Consider the following 19172-nt stretch of genomic DNA (forward strand, 5'->3'; position numbering starts at 1 on the left):
TTGTAATCTAATTCTCATTGCAATGTAGGGTACAACATTTTAAAAATAATGTCAAATTAAAATTTTAAACTTTCAAAGGTTAACATTGCAAACACCTAGAGTTGTGTTTCAATATAAGTAGCTTTTTATTTGCAAAGAAATATATTTTGAATTGGTGTTTAATTCTTAACCTTTTCTAGCTATTTTTTCAGTCCCTTTTAAATACATTGATATTGAGATGCAAAGGGTTTCTCCGTTCTATATTCTGACCTTGGCTCTGAAGGAAATTAGTATTTTAGGTTCAAATGTAATAGTAAAATTACCACTGGAAATTGTGAAGGTGCTTGATTCTCCCAAATGCAAAGTACTTGGAGATCATGTGACACACTTGGGAAACAACCTGCATTTAGGTGTCTTGCATGTTGTGTTATACCAGGAAATATCATCTGCCAAAATAAATAAATAGATTCATTTGAGACGCAGCATTTTAATTGCTGAAGAATAACCAGCCAGGGAAGACAAGTTATCTGACATTCTCCTCAATTAGAAATAATAGAAATAAATAGAATAGTGAGTGTAAGTAATAGGGCATGAAAGTCTACATTCTGTTTATATTCTAGAGCAAGAAATAAGACAGAAGTTCAGTATGAATTTCTTTGATTTCATTTTTGAAGATAAATAAGTTTTGTTGCAGAAACCATAATCAAAATCTTCAATCTGAGATTCCACATTTTCATTTAGGAGCAGATCTCCTTTGTAAAGCCAAACTTTTCTTCTTTTCACGTGGACATGTGTCTGTTTTTGATCTCTCTGATTAAAACAAGAATTTACATCAGTTAAATAATTTAGAACTTGCCTTGATGTTATTATTAATCAATAGGTAAACAACAAATAGTTAATATGTTGAGAAGCATAATTTTTGTATATCATTTGGTATACATAGCATTGATTTGGATATCAGAACTTGTTCTATTTTTGAGTCAGATAGGATTTATTAAATGTTTCATTCTTCGGAAAATACTCAAAATAATAAAGCCTTGGTTCTACAAAGAATGATGACAAGGAGCATAAATTCTGTCTCTGAACAGGAGAGAAGCCTTCAAACAGAGCTAAATAAAAACAAGAGCCTTGGTCTAACGTGGACTTCAATATCTCTCTGCTTTATCAATTACAAATTGCTTTGTAAGTGTTGAATAACATTTTTGTCTATTTTTTTAAACTGGTGGGAAGATTATTCATTCACAATTCTTTTTTCTTTCTTTCTTCTTTCTTCTTTGGCTTGGCTTCGCGGACGAAGATTTATGGAGGGGGTAAAAAGTCCACGTCAGCTGCAGGCTCGTTTGTGGCTGACCAGTCCGATGCGGGACAGGCAGACACGATTGCAGCGGTTGCAAGGGAAAATTGGTTGGTTGGGGTTGGGTGTTGGGTTTTTCCTCCTTTGCCTTTTGTCAGTGAGGTGGGCTCTGCGGTCTTCTTCAAAGGAGGCTGCTGCCCGCCAAACTGTGAGGCGCCAAGATGCACGGTTTGAGGCGTTATCAGCCCACTGGCGGTGGTCAATGTGGCAGGCACCAAGAGATTTCTTTAGGCAGTCCTTGTACCTTTTCTTTGGTGCACCTCTGTCACGGTGGCCAGTGGAGAGCTCGCCATATAATACGATCTTGGGAAGGCGATGGTCCTCCATTCTGGAGACGTGACCCATCCAGCGCAGCTGGATCTTCAGCAGCGTGGACTCGATGCTGTCGACCTCTGCCATCTCGAGTACCTCGACGTTAGGGGTGTGAGCGCTCCAATGGATGTTGAGGATGGAGTGGAGACAACGCTGGTGGAAGCGTTCTAGGAGCCGTAGGTGGTGCCGGTAGAGGACCCATGATTCGGAGCCGAACAGGAGTGTGGGTATGACAATGGCTCTGTATACGCTTATCTTTGTGAGGTTTTTCAGTTGGTTGTTTTTCCAGACTCTTTTGTGTAGTCTTCCAAAGGCGCTATTTGCCTTGGCGAGTCTGTTGTCTATCTCATTGTCGATCCTTGCATCTGATGAAATGGTGCAGCCGAGATAGGTAAACTGGTTGACCGTTTTGAGTTTTGTGTGCCCGATGGAGATGTGGGGGGGCTGGTAGTCATGGTGGGGAGCTGGCTGATGGAGGACCTCAGTTTTCTTCAGGCTGACTTCCAGGCCAAACATTTTGGCAGTTTCCGCAAAGCAGGACGTCAAGCGCTGAAGAGCTGGCTCTGAATGGGCAACTAAAGCGGCATCATCTGCAAAGAGTAGTTCACGGACAAGTTTCTCTTGTGTCTTGGTGTGAGCTTGCAGGCGCCTCAGATTGAAGAGACTGCCATCCGTGCGGTACCGGATGTAAACAGCGTCTTCATTGTTTCACAATTATTCCTCCATTCATTCACAATTATATAATTGATAAATGGAAGAATTGCATCCATTTGATATAAATGCAAGTGTGAATTGTAGAATTCAAGAGTATTGAAAAAATTTACCTTTCTCTTCTGCCCTGATCACAACCAGCTGTCCTTCAATTAATTGCAATCTGGGTTCCAAAAAAAAACATGTTAAGAGTTCATTATTCTTATAAAGCTGTATTTTTAGGACAGCTGATTATTTTTAATATTTTTCAACAACAGAATTTTATACCTCTCTGATGGCAGACCAACTACTTTTTGCATGTTGAATTCATTTATAAACTCTTGGCAGATTTTCCCATCAGGGCTTATGTTAGACATTAAAAGATCATATAATTCTGGCTGATTCCTGCACTCCACCAATAGGTGTCGATGAGCAGTTTGATTAAAACTTAAATATCCCAAAGCAGTAGCACAAGACTCACAGACCTGCAAAAGCAAGACATTTGATTCTTTTTAACACAGAACAAGGTATTAAATGATTTAAAAAAAACAAGATGTTATAGTTAGCAGGTCATTTTTAAAAAAATATTTTTTTTATTTTCCAAGACTCACAAATCTTTCTCAACAATAATATATTACATTTGTGACAATATATAGAAATACTTATGGGAGATAAATTGGGAAAAGTAGAGTAGGTTACATACACACATTTTAAAACAGATCTTATTTGAAAATACTGGAGAATTCATATTATGAGTGACTTTACAGCACACATGTCAAACTCTGGCCCGTGGGCCAAATTTGGCCTGCGATATAATTATATTTGGCCCGCAAGATCATTTCAAAAATGTATTAGAGGTGGCCCGCCCTGCAGCGAGAGCCGATGCTGTTTTTTGGTAATGTCACCCCCACCATCCTCCCCTTCATTGCACATCCTTCCCCATCCCCTAACTATCCCTTTCCCCCTAAAACCACCCCCCTTAAAAGATGGCCAGAATATTCTCAAAAAGGAATCCAGAATGGTAAAGTTCCACAAACCTTCTGCTGGGAATCCTAACAATACCTGGGCATCAGATCCACGGGACGCGGAGGGAGCAAGAGTGTTGCAGGTTGACCGTGCAAACTTTGAGAACGGGGAAAACAAAATTGTAACACGAGAAGTCTGTCGATGTTATCAGCCGGAAAGCCAGTTGGCAGGCTCCCCGCACAACCAGTCACTTCTCCCACCTGTCGAGCGGTGCGGCGGATTGGCGAGCGCCTGTGATTTCCTGTCGGCGCGACGGACATGGCAGGCTGCGCACGGCCCCCGCTGTTCCACAAAGGCTGATCGGCAGCGTGCTGGGCCTGAGTGGGTGGGTAAGCAGGGGTGGGCAGAGGGTGTAGGTGAGGAGTAATGGGCAGGGGAAGTTATGGTGGTGCGAGGGGCAGTTAGAGGGAGGGATGAGTAGAAGGAGGGGTGGATAGGGAAGAGGTAAAAGGGGAGGGACAGGGCGAGTAGGGGAGGGGTGATTAGAGGGTGAGAGACGGGTAGAGGGAGGAACAGATTGAGGGGAGAGGCAGTAGAGGGGTGTGTATAGGATGGGGTGGGTAGAGGCAGAGCGAGTGGAGTGAGGGGTGAGTAAAGTTTGGGTAAAGGACTGGTCAGGTAGAGGGATGGTGGGTCGAGGGTGAATAGAGGCCTAGAGCCTGAGGAGTGAGCAGGAAATGCTGAGTCCTGATGCAGGCCAAAATGGACACAGCCTGTGAATGCTGACTACATCTCCACAGGGACCAAATATGTTTCCCTCAGGTCAAGCAAAGGGTGAACTTGAGCTACCTACTCCTGACCTGTAACATTATCCTCCTAAAGTTATATCCTAAAGTTTAACATTACATATGTTGAAAGAAGAGAAAACATGCAGATGTTGTTGAAAATTTTCAATAAATATTTAGTTCGGCCCTCGACTTAGTCCAAGTTTTTAATTTTGGCCCTCCGTGAATTTGAGTTTGACACCCCTGCTTTACAGAAACTGGAAATAAATGGACTATTGTCTTTAAAGCAACAAGCAGGAGGTATGATATCTGCAGAGTTTTGGAGTGATCACAGTAAGGTCACTAATGGGTTCTGTTTACCTAAAAATAACAGATGAACCAGAAGACTGACTTCTATTGTCTACTGGAGAAGGTCAGATATTTTTTTTGCAAGAGAGAGAGTCACACGGGCTTTCTGGCAGTTTGAGAGTCTCAGTGTCTCAGAAAGAGAGAAAGAGGGAGACAGAACAGTGGCAGCCAGAAGAAGCTGTTGGAACTGAAACAGAAGCTCCAGAGTGGAGGATGTCCTACTCTTGTGTATCATGCAAGAGGAGAAAATGAGCTGTCTAGTGTTTCTCTTGGAATAAGGGAAACAGAAAGGAACTCTGTGATAACCTGAAAGAAAGAGGTTATTATTTGGAGAACCCTAATGGAGCAAGTTTCATCAGCAAGACATTGAGTGACTAATGGTGGTACCTCAGTTGTGGAAATCCTGGAACCACACATCTCTCTCTACAAAACCTACAAGAACCTTCCTGAATGGTAACCATTTACCTTTTGAGCACCAAAGTCTGGTGAACTTTATACATGTTAAATTCTGTACACAGTATAAGAATTGTCTGCAACCAGAGAACTTGGAAGACTGAGAAATGAGATTGGACTGTGAACCAAAGAACTGTCTTAAATTCACACACACATTACATACACGTGCACTTAGAATTAGAAGGGAGTTAGGTTAAGTTGTGTTAAGTTAAGTAAGTTAAAAATAGAAATAAATTAAAGTTTGATTCTGTTTTCATGTTTAAAGATAATTAAAAACATTTGTTTAAGTAACCATTTGTCATGGTGAATATATATTGCTGCTGGGTTTTCGGGTCCTTTGGTCTTGTAACACGTTCAGAGTTCATTTTCCCCCTCATTCACCCCTCTCCCTTCCCTCCCATTCAAGGAAATTATGTAAAATAAACAAACATGAAGAACAAAAAATATATAGTCACAGGCCCTTAAAGGAACCAAATATAAACCCAAAGTAACATAAAAATGAAAAAGATACGAAACAAGAACGTGTCATCTGTGCAACAACCCATTTCATTTATCTCAATCTTTCCACTTTTAGTACAGATTATTTACCTTCTATTTAGAAGGGGTGTAATTATACCTGCATACCTATATGTTGCAGATAAGGTAACATATAGATACCCTAATGAATGTGTCATATTTTATCCTTAAATTCTATGTAATTTTCTCCAGAGAAATATAACTCTTTATCTCTGTATTCCATCGTGTAATGTTTAGATGGGATTTGGACTTCCACATGACTGCTGTACACTTCCTGGTTATTGACAAGGCAATCTTCATAAACTGAATATGGTATCTGGACAGTTTAAAACTCATATCCATAATGTTTTCCAGAAGGTACAATTCCGGATCCAGTAGAAAATCCACCTTAGTAAGATTTTTCAGAATGTCCCCCAATTCCTCCCAGAAGGATCTCATCTTTGTACAAAGCTAGGTTAAGTAGATAAAGTTTCCAATCTCCACACCACATCTGAAGCACATTTCCAAAATTTCTGCTTTAGATTTATGTAATTTTTGAGGTGTGAGGTGTAATTAATGCAAAAAGTTGTATTGCAACAATCTGATCAGCACCACTCTTGGTTTGTTTTGCCAAAGTCCATCTGCCACCTTTCCCTCGACTTGTGTAAGCCCTGAGTCAGGCCCTCACTTTGGAATAGAGGTACATCATAGAGATGAACTTATGTGTATTCCCCTTTAGAATTAGAATCTCCATGTTACTACCCACGGGCAGGGCCAAATTATCCCTTAAGTCAAATCTTAGGTGGAGATAGCAGAAGAAAGTTTTATTGGACAAATTATATTTATTTCTTAGTTGTTTGAATGACATAGGCTGCCCTTGCTCATAACAATCCTCGATACACCTGATCCCCTTCTGGCACCATGTCTCCAGGATTTTATTATCCAGAGTCATGGGCATTAATTTGTTCTGGGTCAAGGTTGCTTTAGGAGATATCCCCACCTTTATTCCAATATATTGATTTTTTTGCCATATCTGAATTAAATGTTTTAAAATGGGGTTATCTGTTTTCTTTGATATCATTTTTATGTTTCATTTATATATGAACTCTCCTGCTATCTTTTCTCCTCATGTGTAGTCCAATTTGTGCCCAGGAGGGAATATCACCTCCCTCAAAGAGTGAGGAAATGAACCTCAACTGGGCCACCCAATAATATTTTTAAAAATACAGCAATTTCAGGCCTCCCAATTTATAGTCCCAAGTTAATTTTTCCATGGATATTCTAGCCACTTTACCATTCCATAAGAATTATCTGGCACATCGTTGAGCATCTTAAAACCCCCTGGGGCAATGGAATGGGCAAGGACTTAAATAGATTCTGTAGCCTTGGCATCACCTTCATTTTAATGCAACTATCCCTGCCCACCAAAGTTATGGGCAGTGTTTTCATCTATCCAAATCCTCCTCAATCTTCTGGAGCAAAGGGAGATCATTGAGTTTATGTAAATTACTCAAATCCTTATCTACATTTACCCCCAAATATTTAATGCTCTCTTGCAGCCATTTAAACTGGCTCCCTTGTTGGTACTGTCTGTAATCCCACTTTGTCAAGGGCATGATTTCACTTTTATCCATATTTATCTTGTACCCATAGATGTTGCTATAATCTTCCAGTGTGGTCCCCAGTGAGAGATTGTGAAATTCTAAGATGTGAAGAGAAGAGGGAGGTTCAATTTGCAAGTTCTTTGTAGTCAGATGTAGGAACTTGGAAAAATGTTGTTTATTGTGAAGGAAATTGAAAACAAAACCGGGAGGTTTTGTTTCAGATTTATCTTCCAGATTGTAGATGAGTCATAACTTATACATACACCTAGCCCATTCTATTGACCTCTGTTAAAACCAAATTCACATTAATTTCTCATAAAAATAAATTTCCCACATTCTCATTCACTCATGATTGCATCCACTCCAGTGTGGGTTTAGAAATGACTGAAGAGACCAATGTGAGAACTGCAGACCCTTCCACCAAAGTGGCATGGCATGCCTGATGGTACAAATAGATGAATGGTTTGTGAGGTGGATGTGATCCTTTGATAAGTTACTTACAGCTTCTGTATGTTCCAATTACATAAACTCAAGGTTCTCAGTAATGTTGCTTCTTTAATTTGAGCGACTATGAGCCAGGACTTATCAGTGGAAATACTACATTTTTTTCAGGAAGGCTTTGAGCACACTGTTGATTTTTTTCTCCCTTTTATCTGCCAGTAATGTCTTTCCATGTCAGTATTCAGAATTATCTGTTTGTTTCTGGACTCTGGTGTTTGGCATGTAAATGATGTGGCCTGCATGCACTCTGGTTGGTCTGCTAGTGAACACTGACATTGAAATATCTCCACAGACTGCTGGGAATCTCTGACGTATGACTGTTCAAACTAGAGGAGGAGGTGGTATTAAGAACCTTAAGTCCATGTAGGAGAAGGAGATCCCTGCAGCCTGGCAGAACTTTTGTTTTTGTGAGGTTTGAAGTCCACGTAGAAGCACAGATGAAGGAAGGAGACACCACATCAAAAACTAGTGATTTCCTGCTCTACCAGTGGAAGAGTGCATTATCAGTTACCTTTGAACCAGGGTGGAAGCAAATCATTTTCCGTGAAACTAGTCGGATGAAATCCAGCTGGTTCCACTCCCCTGAAATTTACTTTCCATTTATATACTGTACTTATTCAGTTCCCTACTGAATTGCATGATTGAGCCTAAATGATTCCTTAGGAAAGAATGATCATAGTATCAAATAATTTGAGGATGGGAATATGTGGACAGAGGGTCAAAGCAAACTTGGAAAATATTTTTAAGGTTAAAACAATAGGGAGTGTGGCCATACTGAGGACCTAGACAGATGTAGGTTGGAAGAGCTCTCTCTCTGTGAAGATTGATTTAAAGTCATCAAAATAAAAAAAAATATTATAAACAAAAGATTGATGGGTAAGAAGAACAAGACCCAGAAAAATAAAACTGAAGAAGCTCAAAAGTCACTGAGATCATCGACAGAAATTCCACAAGGGAGTGGTGAAGAAGGTGCAGCCATGATATCAGCACAAACCCAAGGAAGTGGGGGATTGACTCGGGATTCCCAAAAAATGATAGAATCTATGGAGGTTCTGAGTGAACAATTCTCCAAGGAAGTAGAAAAATAGAACAGTAATGGAGACGACAATTGAAGATCTGAATACTCAGGTGGGGCAGGTTGAAAACAACCTGATAATGACAAAAATAATTAGAAACACTGGAGGAAAATTCAAAAAAGTGGAAAGCAGACAAACAACTGCTGCTGGATAAAATTAACCACATAGAAAATTTCAGCAGAAATAATGACTGAATTGTTAGACTGAGAGAAGGTACCATGGGGAAGGACCTGGTGAATTTCTTTGAAGAGTGCATTCCACAAGTGCTGGGAGTTGGAAAATTCAAGGAAAAACTACTTATAGAGAGAGAGCCCAGTGGACCCGGCCACAGGAGAGCAGATGACCAAAGTCCACGACCAGTCCTGGTAAGATTTTTGAATTACCGGGATTGGAGGGCAACATTGAGAGCAGCAGTGGAGTATGGCAGGGAAAACAGTGGCCCAGTTGAGAAGGAAGGAGGAAAGGTACTATTCTTTCAGGACCTGAGCGCTTATTTGGTAAAAAAAGAAAATAATTTGATGGTTAAAAGACAATTAAAAGCACAATATAAATATGCAATGCTGTACCCAGCAACACTCAGGATCGATGTAACAGAGTGACCCTGAAGATTTTATAAAATAGTAAAAGAAGTTGAAATTTCGACAAGAACTGTAAAGGGGACCCAAAAATCGATGCCAGAAAGAAGAAAGAGAAGAAAGAAGAACAAAATCAAAGTGAACTATAAATGTTAAAAATCAGGTAAAAAGTAAAATAATAGTTATATTTTTGAACTGTCTATTATTGGTTATGTTTAAAGTAATTTTGAAAAGTATACGGAGAGTTTAACAGAGAGTAAATAGTCCGCAAAATAGTAGCAGGATGGGTACTCTGACTAAAGTGGGTTAATGGCACTGGAAAGGGAGAACTTTTTCAAAATGGCACTGAAGCTAAGGGAAGGGGTTCTTACTCGGACATTACCGTGGGCTTTTTTCGTGGGCTTCCAGGGTTTCTTGATTACATTGCCATCAGAGCAGGGGCTATACATGTGTTTAATAACAGGGGAAAATTACTTTACTGTTTAAATTAGCTAAAGGGTTTAATGACAGATTTAAATATGTACAAATGTTAATAAGAATAGAATGTTAAAATTTATACATTATTAACAGGTTAAACAGACCCATAAAGAGGAAAAGAGTTTTGGCACACTTAAAAAAAAAATTAAAGACAGATAAAGTTTTTCTACAAGAAACAAACCTTATAAAATTGGAAAACAATAAGTTAAAAAGGAACTGGATGGGACAAGTCATATCCTCCTCTTTTAACACCAAAGTGAGGTGAGGGGGTAGCAATTTTCTTTAAAAAAATATACTGGTGTTGGTCAAAGACGCATCCATTGACCCAGAAGGAAGGTTTGTAATGTCAGGAAGATCATAAAATCAATTTATTTGCAGATGATGTGCTGCTATACTTACCAGACCCAGCTGACTCTTTGACCAAACTACAGGACACACTGGAAAAGTATGGAAGAGTTTCAGGTTATAAAATTAATTTGGAAAAAAGTAAAATTATGCCATTAACAAATTTTTATTATGAAAGATATCAAAAAGGAAGCTGGTTTAAATAGAAACTGGATGGAATTAAATATTTAGGAATAATGGTGGATAATAATCTTCAAAATTTATATAAACTTAACTATCACCCCTTGCTTGGAAAGATAGAGATGGACTTACAAAGATGGAAGGATTAATTATGTGAAAATGAAAGTGATGCTGAGATTGCAATACCTCTTTGACTCATTGCCGATTTCTTTGCCTAAGAACTTTTTAAAGATACTTAATGGTCACATAAGACCATGTCTTTGGAATAATAAAATGCATAGGATTGCTATGAAAAAACTGATCTGGGAATAAAATGGGAGGATTAAGATGACTGTATTTTAAAAAATATTATTTAGCAGCCCAGGCGAGGTTCCTCACATCCTTTTTCAAAGAGCACTCTCCCTCATGGATCCAAATGGGATTACATACAGTGAGAGAGAGTGCATCAAAGGATTTCATTTATAAATGTAATGTCAAATTAATAACAAAAAGACATAACCACAATCTAATACATATGATTAAAATTTTGAATGAGATTAATGTAAGTATTGGAAAAACAGTGGGGATATCACCAAAAGCACCATTGTGTCAGAATGAACCCTAACCCAATAACTTGAGCAATAGAATTTTAAATATTTGGCATGAGAAAGGAATTAAGAATATTGAAGATTGCTATGAAGAAGGGCTACTGGGAGGAGTCACGTGATGGAGTAGTGGCCGGTCGGGGAACTCCAGCCCTCTCCAGAAAAGTTAAAAAAAGACAGTGAAAAAACAAAGGCACAAACACAAAAATCAAAATAAAGTGAAAATAAAGATGTGGAGAAAATGGCAGCGAAAAAAGAAAAGCCAAAAGCAACGGGAAGAAGAGAAGAAGAAAGGACGTCAGAAGAAGAAGGTGAAGGCCTTACCTGTCCGAGGAGGCCCGCTGCGGAGAGAGAAGCCTGCTCCCTAAGGTCAGTTGAAGCCCCGAACTCGGGACTACAAAAATGGCTCACGGAGCCAAACAAAAGTGCGCAACCGTGCATGCGCGAGGAGTCGCGCATGCGCGATGCGCAAGACAAAAATAACACTGACGGGAGGGGGGAGGGAAAAAGGGGGAAATTGTTTTTTTTGTTTGTAAACATTTAACATATATTTGAAATTTATAAAAGCTTAAAGACTATGAATATATTTATGGAAAAAATGGAAAAATAAAGTTCTTTTAAAAAAAGGTTAAAATAATAGATCCAGTGACAGACATTTATCTGAAATTTTGAAATATCTCCCAGGGTGTATACTGGTGTGAAAGAAACACTTCATGAGAAGGATGCACTATCCAGAGATAACTAATGTAAGATGGCATAGAAGGCTGTAAAGATCAATGAACAGATGGTTGAAAGCTTAAAGAAATGAATAAAGGATGTTAAGAAAACACCATTAAGGACAGGCATAAAAATGACAGCAAACATCCCTAATACTGAGGCCCTCATTCTACTTAGTCAGTTACATTGGGTAGGTTATGTGGTTGATGCACCTGCACCCACCACAAAACAAACATTTTATTCCAAGCTCAAGTGTTGGAAGGCATTACCAGGGAGAAAGAGGAGAAGATTCAAAAATGTGTTGAAAAAATTTAATATCTTGATTAATTCCAGGGTGTTCTCTTGTCCATGAGAAAGAACAGAATCAGAATTTATTGTTGTGAAATTCATTGTTTTGCAGCTGCATTACAGAAGCAAACATTGCTATAAATTATGTTTACAAAAAATAAGCACCTTGGTGAAAAATAAGGGAAAAAGTGAAGTGATGTCTGTGTTCGTCTTCAGGTTCCTGCTCCTCTTTCCTGATGGTAGCAGTGAGAAGAGGGCATGGCTTGGGTGGTGAAGTTCCTTAATGATAGAGGCTGCTTTCTTAAGATACTGCCTCTTGTAGATATCCTTAATGGAGTGAAGACTAATGCCCATGGTGCAGCCTCTCCCTGTTCTGTGCATTAGCACCTCAATACCAGACAGCAATGCAAACAGTCAGAATGCTCTCTATGGTACCTGTGCAGAAATTTGCAAGAGTCTTTGGTGATGTATCAAATCGCCTCAAACTCCTAATGAAATAAAGCCACTGTTGAGTCAGGACTGGTTCGTGTTCTCCTGATTTTCTCCTCCTGAAGTCCACAATCAGTTCCTTCATTTTTCTAATATTGAGTACAAGGTTGTTGATGTGACACCACTCAACTAGCTTATCTATCTTCCTCCTGTACACTTCCTTACTGCTATCCGTGATTCTGGTGACAATCGTGGTGTTATCAGCAAATTTGTAGATGGTATTTGAATTGTGCCGAGCCACAGAATCATGGGTGTAGAGAGAGTAGAACAGTGGGTTAAGCACACAACCTGGAGGTGTGCCTATGTTGATTGTCACTGAGGAGGAGATGTTGTTAACAATTTGCACTGACTGTGGTTTTCCGATGAGGGAGTCAAGGATCCAGTTGCAGAGGGAGGTGCAAAGGGCCAGGTTTTGGAGCTTGCTGACTAGTACTGAGAGGAAAACTGAGCTGTAATTGATGAAAAGCAGCCTGGTGTACGTGTTGATGTTAATCCAGAACTCCAGGACAGTATTGAAAACCTTATGACCAATCATTGTGAACAAACAGTAGTCCTGGAAGAAGCAGATCACCCCATAAACTACATGGTCTATCACCATCATCTTTGAAACTGTCTGCAATTCCGACATTAGCCACCTGAGAACCCAAAAAATGGAAGGAGGTAAGTCATCCTCAATCTTGAGGGACTGCGAGAAGATGAAGATGTGTCATATATGAACACAAGGTTGGTGTTGGTCCTGTTCATGGTCTTGTTAAAGTCCAATGTAACATAAAGTGAGTGACACCCATACTGCTATACATTAGAGCTTCAAAATGATCAGATTTCTGAATTTCCAGAATATAGACAACTTCACCAAATTGCATAAAGTAACACTCAGCACAAATACTATAAACAATCTCTTCTAACAAATAGATGAGCATAAATCCCTATCATGAAATTAGCAATGAACTAACATTGCCTTTCTCACCTAGTATTCACTGTCATATTCCAAACAGATGGGAATATTTGTATAGCCAGTCACACCCCAAAACCTATGTTATTGTTGTGGTTTTCTTTTCCTAGCTTTATCACAGAGGACAGATATAAAGGTTCAAAGATGTTCCCATCCCTTACAAAAATAAACAACATTCCTACTAATTCTTGGGAATCCCTGCCCTGTGTCTGTTCATCATGGAGAAGCACCACTGGGAATAGACCTGAAAACCTTGAGTTCAGGAACCATGGATCAAGAGCACAAAGAAACTCTGGGTAAAGGGCCATACAAATATTCAGCTTTTCACCCCATCAGGCACTTCACAAGAACATAAGAAATAGGAACAGGAGGAGGCCATCTGGCCCATCACACCTGCTCCACCATTCAATGTAATCATGGTTGATTTGATGATAGACTCATCTCCAACTATCTGCCTTTTCCATATATCCCTTAAATCCCTTACTATGCAAAAATCAATTAATCATTATCTTAAATATATTTGCCGAGGTTGCTCCACTGCTTCAATGGACAGTGAATCCCACAGAATCACCACCCTCTGTGAAAAGTAGTTCCTCCTCAACTCTGTCCTAAATTTACTATCCTGAATCTTGTCTCCTAGTTCTGGTCTCCCCTACCAATGGAAACAACTTACCTTCCTCAATCTTATTGTTAGTAAAACATGAACATCTGCAGTGCCTTTCATAATTTTATATGTTTCTATGAGATCCCCTCTCATTCTTCTAAATTCCAGTGAGTACAGTCCCAGATCTCTCTCCTCATAGGCCAACCCCTTCATCCCTGGAATCAACCTAGTGAACTCCTCTACACTACCTCCAAAGCCAGTACATCATTCCTCAAGTAATGAAACATACAAAAAAAGGCATCTTATTCTTTGTAGCATTAATGTCAATGGAGTAACATGTTGAATTATAAAGTCTTTAGTTCCATTTGTGTTTCCTTTACCTCTTCCCTCTCAGCAAATAAATGTGGACAAAGGTTTTCCACTGCTCCCATTGTAATCATGGCATCGGTAATACCTGCTTGAGTCTGAGTAAGAGAAGAGATCAGTTGACCTGCAAGAACAACCATTAAATATCAGAATAAATTCAATCATTTATGCTGAAGTGAAAAGACAAGCAAAACATGTTTAAACAATAAAACATTTTGGAAAAAAAAATGTTCAGATGAACTTAAGGGATCATCAAAAATTAATAACTACAATTATAGATAGCACTGCAAAGAATGCTAAATATTATCTGCCTATGACAGAAGGAGCACAACCAGATTGGTTTCTGGGGTGGAGGAGAAAACTGGGGCCATTTGTATTTTGAGGACAGAATAGACAGCTTGGGTTCATACTCTCTGGGTAAGTAAATAAGTGCAATTGATGGAAATTTCTTCATTCTGAGAACTTATGATATTTTTAATATTTTATTACTTTGTTCTGTGCCTAGTGGTGGGAGGGACATGGGAGTCAAGCAATGACAGATTGTGATTATTAAGGATGGTAACAAAATCCAATTTTTAATTGCATTACACTGAAGAAAATTCAATATCTTGAGGGTAGCAAAGGAGAGTATTGATGGAAAAAGTATTTTTTAATATTTAAGAAGGCTGCAAGAACATGTCAGGAAACTAAAACCAGGAAGCCTAACATCATTGGTGCAAAGGTTATTGAAGGTTATTCTGAGGGACAGAATCTACCAGCATTTGGAAAAACAAGAACCAATTAATAATAGGTCAGCATGGCTTTATGTATAGAAGGTCATGTATCACAAATTTGATGTAGGGTTTTGAAGAGGTGACAAAGAGAACTGATAAGGCCAGGGAGGTGGTTGTCGTCCACATGTACTTTACTAAACACTTCGACAAAGTCCCACATTGTAGGCTTGTCTAGAAGGATAGATCACATATCATGATCCCCAATTTTTTTCAGGATATAAACTTTTTGAAAAAAATTGTTGTCCAGTGTAATCTATCTCGATATCTCTGAGATGTTGAATCTCTGGTCCTTGGGATTTATCAGTTATCAGGCTTATTAATTTCTTTTGCAATATTTCTTTACTAATTCTAATTTCTTATACTTTCTCTCTGCATTCTCTTTGTATTTCTGGGATGTGACTTGTGTCTTCTGTGAAGACATGCAGAATGTATTTGTTTAATTCCTCTGCCATTTCCTTATCCCCAATGATAAATTTCCCAATCTCCTTTCAAGAGGCCCACAATTGCTAGACTTGTTAGTCTTTTACTTATGATATATTTTTATTCCTTTTTCTTATTCAATTTCTTGGTTTTTTTTAAAGTAACATTAGAGAAGAAAGAATCCTTATGGGAATGATACCATAGGATCATAAAAGTGACAGATATTTGCAGTGATTAATGAATTGTGAGATAATGGGTGAATTGAATTCTGGATTTCATTACCCTTTGTAATCCATCCCTTAAAAGGTAAACATGACCATCAGATCATCACTCTTAACTGACAACAGATGCTCAAAGAATGAGGTAATGAAACCTTATTGTTTGTACTGCATGATATTTTCAGTCATGCAAAATAAGCTGTGCTCCATAAGAAGAGTGGACTATATAGATGAAAATAGTAGTGTTAATGTAAAAAAAATGCATGTTTCAAATAGTTCAGAAGGATGTTGTGATTACTGGAAAATAATTTTAATGAAATCTGTTGCACATTTGAATACTTTAAAAAAATTGAGAATTATCTAAAATGCCACTAACTAGATTATTGATAACTAAGGTGTGCAATGAACATTTTAAAAACTAATCATTATATGATTAGTATAATATGTATCTTACCAACTGCAATGATTGTGGATGACTTCTTTGACTTCAGAAGATTAACTAAAGTTACAATGCCTCTGGCTGTTAATGTGACCTCATCCATATCTACAATCACTTTTGCTAGTATTATTATCTGTGTCAATTTGAAAAGATATAAATTATTATTTGATATCTTGACATGTATTTTATACAACAATAGGCTAACTGTTGATGCACCATCAATAATCACAAAAGTCTGAAGTTGTGAAACTGACAGGCTTTTATTAACTATAGACTGGAACACCATCAACCTAATTGACTAATCAAGGCATATGGAAAGGAGGGCTATGGGTAGGATCGGTCTCAGGAGGCGTGTCCATCCGGCAGCAGTCAATCTTAGCATAACAGTGGTTTACCACACTGGTCATTTTTAATTTTATCCAACCTTTTATTTTTTCTTAATGTAGGTTTTGCCATTTTTATTTACATATAGTCTTTCCCTATCTAAAGCTGCTATTAATTTATTATTAATCTTTACAGTATCAATATTTTACATTGTAAATATTTAATTGTTTGAACTTGGGGTTTGTCTCAAATAGCACATTAAATCATTATTTCAGTAATAAAATGTATTTAAAAATGTTTTAAATTCAGAAAATATAGCCCACTAGATGTCTGGAGAGTAGTGTCTCATCCTTCATTAATTAGATTGCTTCCTAATGAAACCAATACACTTCTTTTCATTCGAGCTAAGGCCACCAGGAGTATTACCATTTGCAATAAAAGACACTTCAAATTCACTAATAGAAAAAAAAATCACTGATGCTAACAAAATAAACCCTGCAAGAATATAAGTGATATATGCTAACGTGGATGCAGAATGATAACACTGTTTGCTCAGAGGAAACGTATTATAGGAGTAAAATCTAGCACCCTCTTGCTCTGCTCTGAAGTGGGGAAACAGAGTGGACAGAGGATTTTGATAAGTTTCATAATGCAATGGTGCACTGCAATTATAAACTGCAATTATAATATGTAATTAATTGAAAAGACCTCACTATTCAGGATTGTGATCATCTTGACCATCGCAGACATATGTGGTGGGAAAATATTAATTGTGACTATGAAAGGTGACCTAGCTTGATGAGCAAAGGCATCTCAGACATTGCTTCTCAGTAAAATTAATATAATAATTTTGTTCCCTAATAGACTGCTGCAATATGACCTTTGCACATTACAACCCCTCCCCCTTCCAATTTTAGCTGTTACTCCTTTCTGCTGAATTCCTTATTCATCTCTCTCCTCTTTCAGCTCTGGAGGTGATCCTACCAGATCACCAATGGCAGTATTCAGATAATTAATCAGGTATTAATTCGAAATACTGGCAAAATCTTATTCTTATGAATTGAAAGTAAATGTTCAAGAGTTATAAAAGGCAAGTAATAAAAGCCTAGGTGTTGAACAGCAATCTGAAAACACAATTTTGCAAGATTTTGATGTGTAAATAGCCCTGATGAGTCGTTGTCCTGCCAATTAGTGCCATATGTTGCTGAATTCATTGTGCAGAGTTATTCTGTTGGAAGGGCAAAATCACAAGTGTGTCCTGCATGAACTGCAGGTGTCCTTTTCAATAACTAATACCACATTTTCCTACTTTCATGCACTTTAGATATCACCAAATAATCTTCATCCAGTAATGGTCTGGGCCTGGGACAATAGATATCGTCTTGACTGGGGTAACAGGGAACAAGATAAGGCAACAGGGAACAAGATAAGGCAACAGGGACAGTCTGAGCTTGGGACCCAGGGATGGGCCTGAACCTGGTTCTTCAGTGATCATGGGACTATGGACCTAATGTGGGCAAATGGATTAGTGTTAGTAGGTACAACAGACAACAGGATGTAGTGGGATGAATGGTCCATTTCTGTGTAATGCGACTCCATGACTCTAATGTAGTTGGTAAATTCTGGATAGAAGTTTTTAGATTGTAGAGATTTTAAAAAAAAATTAAATTTAGACACACAGCACAATAACAGGTGATTTTGGCCCATGAGTCTGTCCCGTCTAATTTACACCCTATTAACCGGTACCTTTTGAACAGTGGGAGGAAACCAGAGACCCTGGAAAACACCCACACAGACACGGGGAAAACATACAAACTCCTTACATGACATGAACCCCATTCTGGTCCTGATCGCTGGCACTGTAAAGGTGTTGTGCTAACTGCTATGCTAACCATGCCACTGATAATGGGGTTATGTTAATTTGGTTGTCTTTATGGGTAGATCCACCGGAAGAATACCTGGAATGCAGCATTGGCCTGATCCACCTCCTTTCTAGTATGCAGAAAATTTTGGTACTCCGACATATGAATGCCTCCAGATTCACGTATCATAAGCTGTTGTTTTGGATTATTGAAAGCAAAGAGGGCTAAAGCTCCTCCTGCTTTTAAAAAAACATCCTGAAATTTGACAGATAAACAATAACTGCAATGAATGTTGCTGATTACAGAAAAACATGTTCAAAAAGTGAAGAATTTTCTTTTGGTTACATTAAGGAAATATGCATCTAAAATCTATTTAATCTGTTATAAAAGCTATACTGATACATGACACCCTATGAAATATATGTGTCACCATTGAAATGCTGCACACTTTTTAATTTGAGTCAAGGCTGATGAACTAGTAAAGAAATGATCACTAGTTCCTTCTGTTTTTCCAGGGGTGCCATTTTAAAAAAAAAGGAACGTGAATTTAATTCAAACTCTACAAATATATTTTATTTTATATGAATGATTATATTTAATCTTTTACAAATTGTTCTCCTTATATAGTCATTTGGATATATAGTAGTCCCTTATACAGGAGTAGGGCAAGTGAAACATTAAGTGACCACTTTTATTTATCACTCTAGACAGTAAAAGGTTTATTCTAGAATTGTAGATATCCTAGGTAAGTTTGTATTCTATTTTTGTGTCATTTATGCATATTGACAGAGGGAGTTATTCTCAACAACTAATCAGACTTTCTTTTTCTTCTCTACGAAGAAGTCTGAAATTAAACGATGTGTCATTGCGCTAGCAATTTAACTAAGGTCAGGTATCAAAGCAAAATCTAGGGAGTTAACTTGGGACCGATCCAATCTCTACAGTTTAGGTCCTGTTTCTTATATCAGTTACTGTTTTGTTTAATTTGCAGCAAAC

The 19172-nt window shown here is 38.2% G+C and overlaps 1 protein-coding gene across 3 annotated transcripts in view; it reads right to left on the reverse strand.

Annotated features, from left to right (window-relative positions):
• Positions 1–450: 450 nt before the first annotated feature.
• Positions 451–19172, reverse strand: part of ankar (ankyrin and armadillo repeat containing) — a 109413-nt gene continuing 90691 nt past the window's right edge. For all 3 annotated transcript variants that reach the window (XM_069934716.1, XM_069934718.1, XM_069934717.1), the window contains 6 exons: positions 18273–18431; positions 16006–16123; positions 14155–14264; positions 2624–2820; positions 2470–2519; positions 451–789 (listed from right to left, as the gene is read on the reverse strand). In XM_069934716.1, coding sequence (XP_069790817.1) covers positions 713–789; positions 2470–2519; positions 2624–2820; positions 14155–14264; positions 16006–16123; positions 18273–18431 — 711 coding nt within the window. In that variant the 3' untranslated portion in view covers positions 451–712. The remainder of the gene's footprint in view (positions 790–2469; positions 2520–2623; positions 2821–14154; positions 14265–16005; positions 16124–18272; positions 18432–19172) is intronic.

The sequence above is a fragment of the Narcine bancroftii genome, chromosome 4, assembly GCF_036971445.1.
Source record: "Narcine bancroftii isolate sNarBan1 chromosome 4, sNarBan1.hap1, whole genome shotgun sequence".
Lineage (NCBI taxonomy): Eukaryota > Metazoa > Chordata > Chondrichthyes > Torpediniformes > Narcinidae > Narcine > Narcine bancroftii.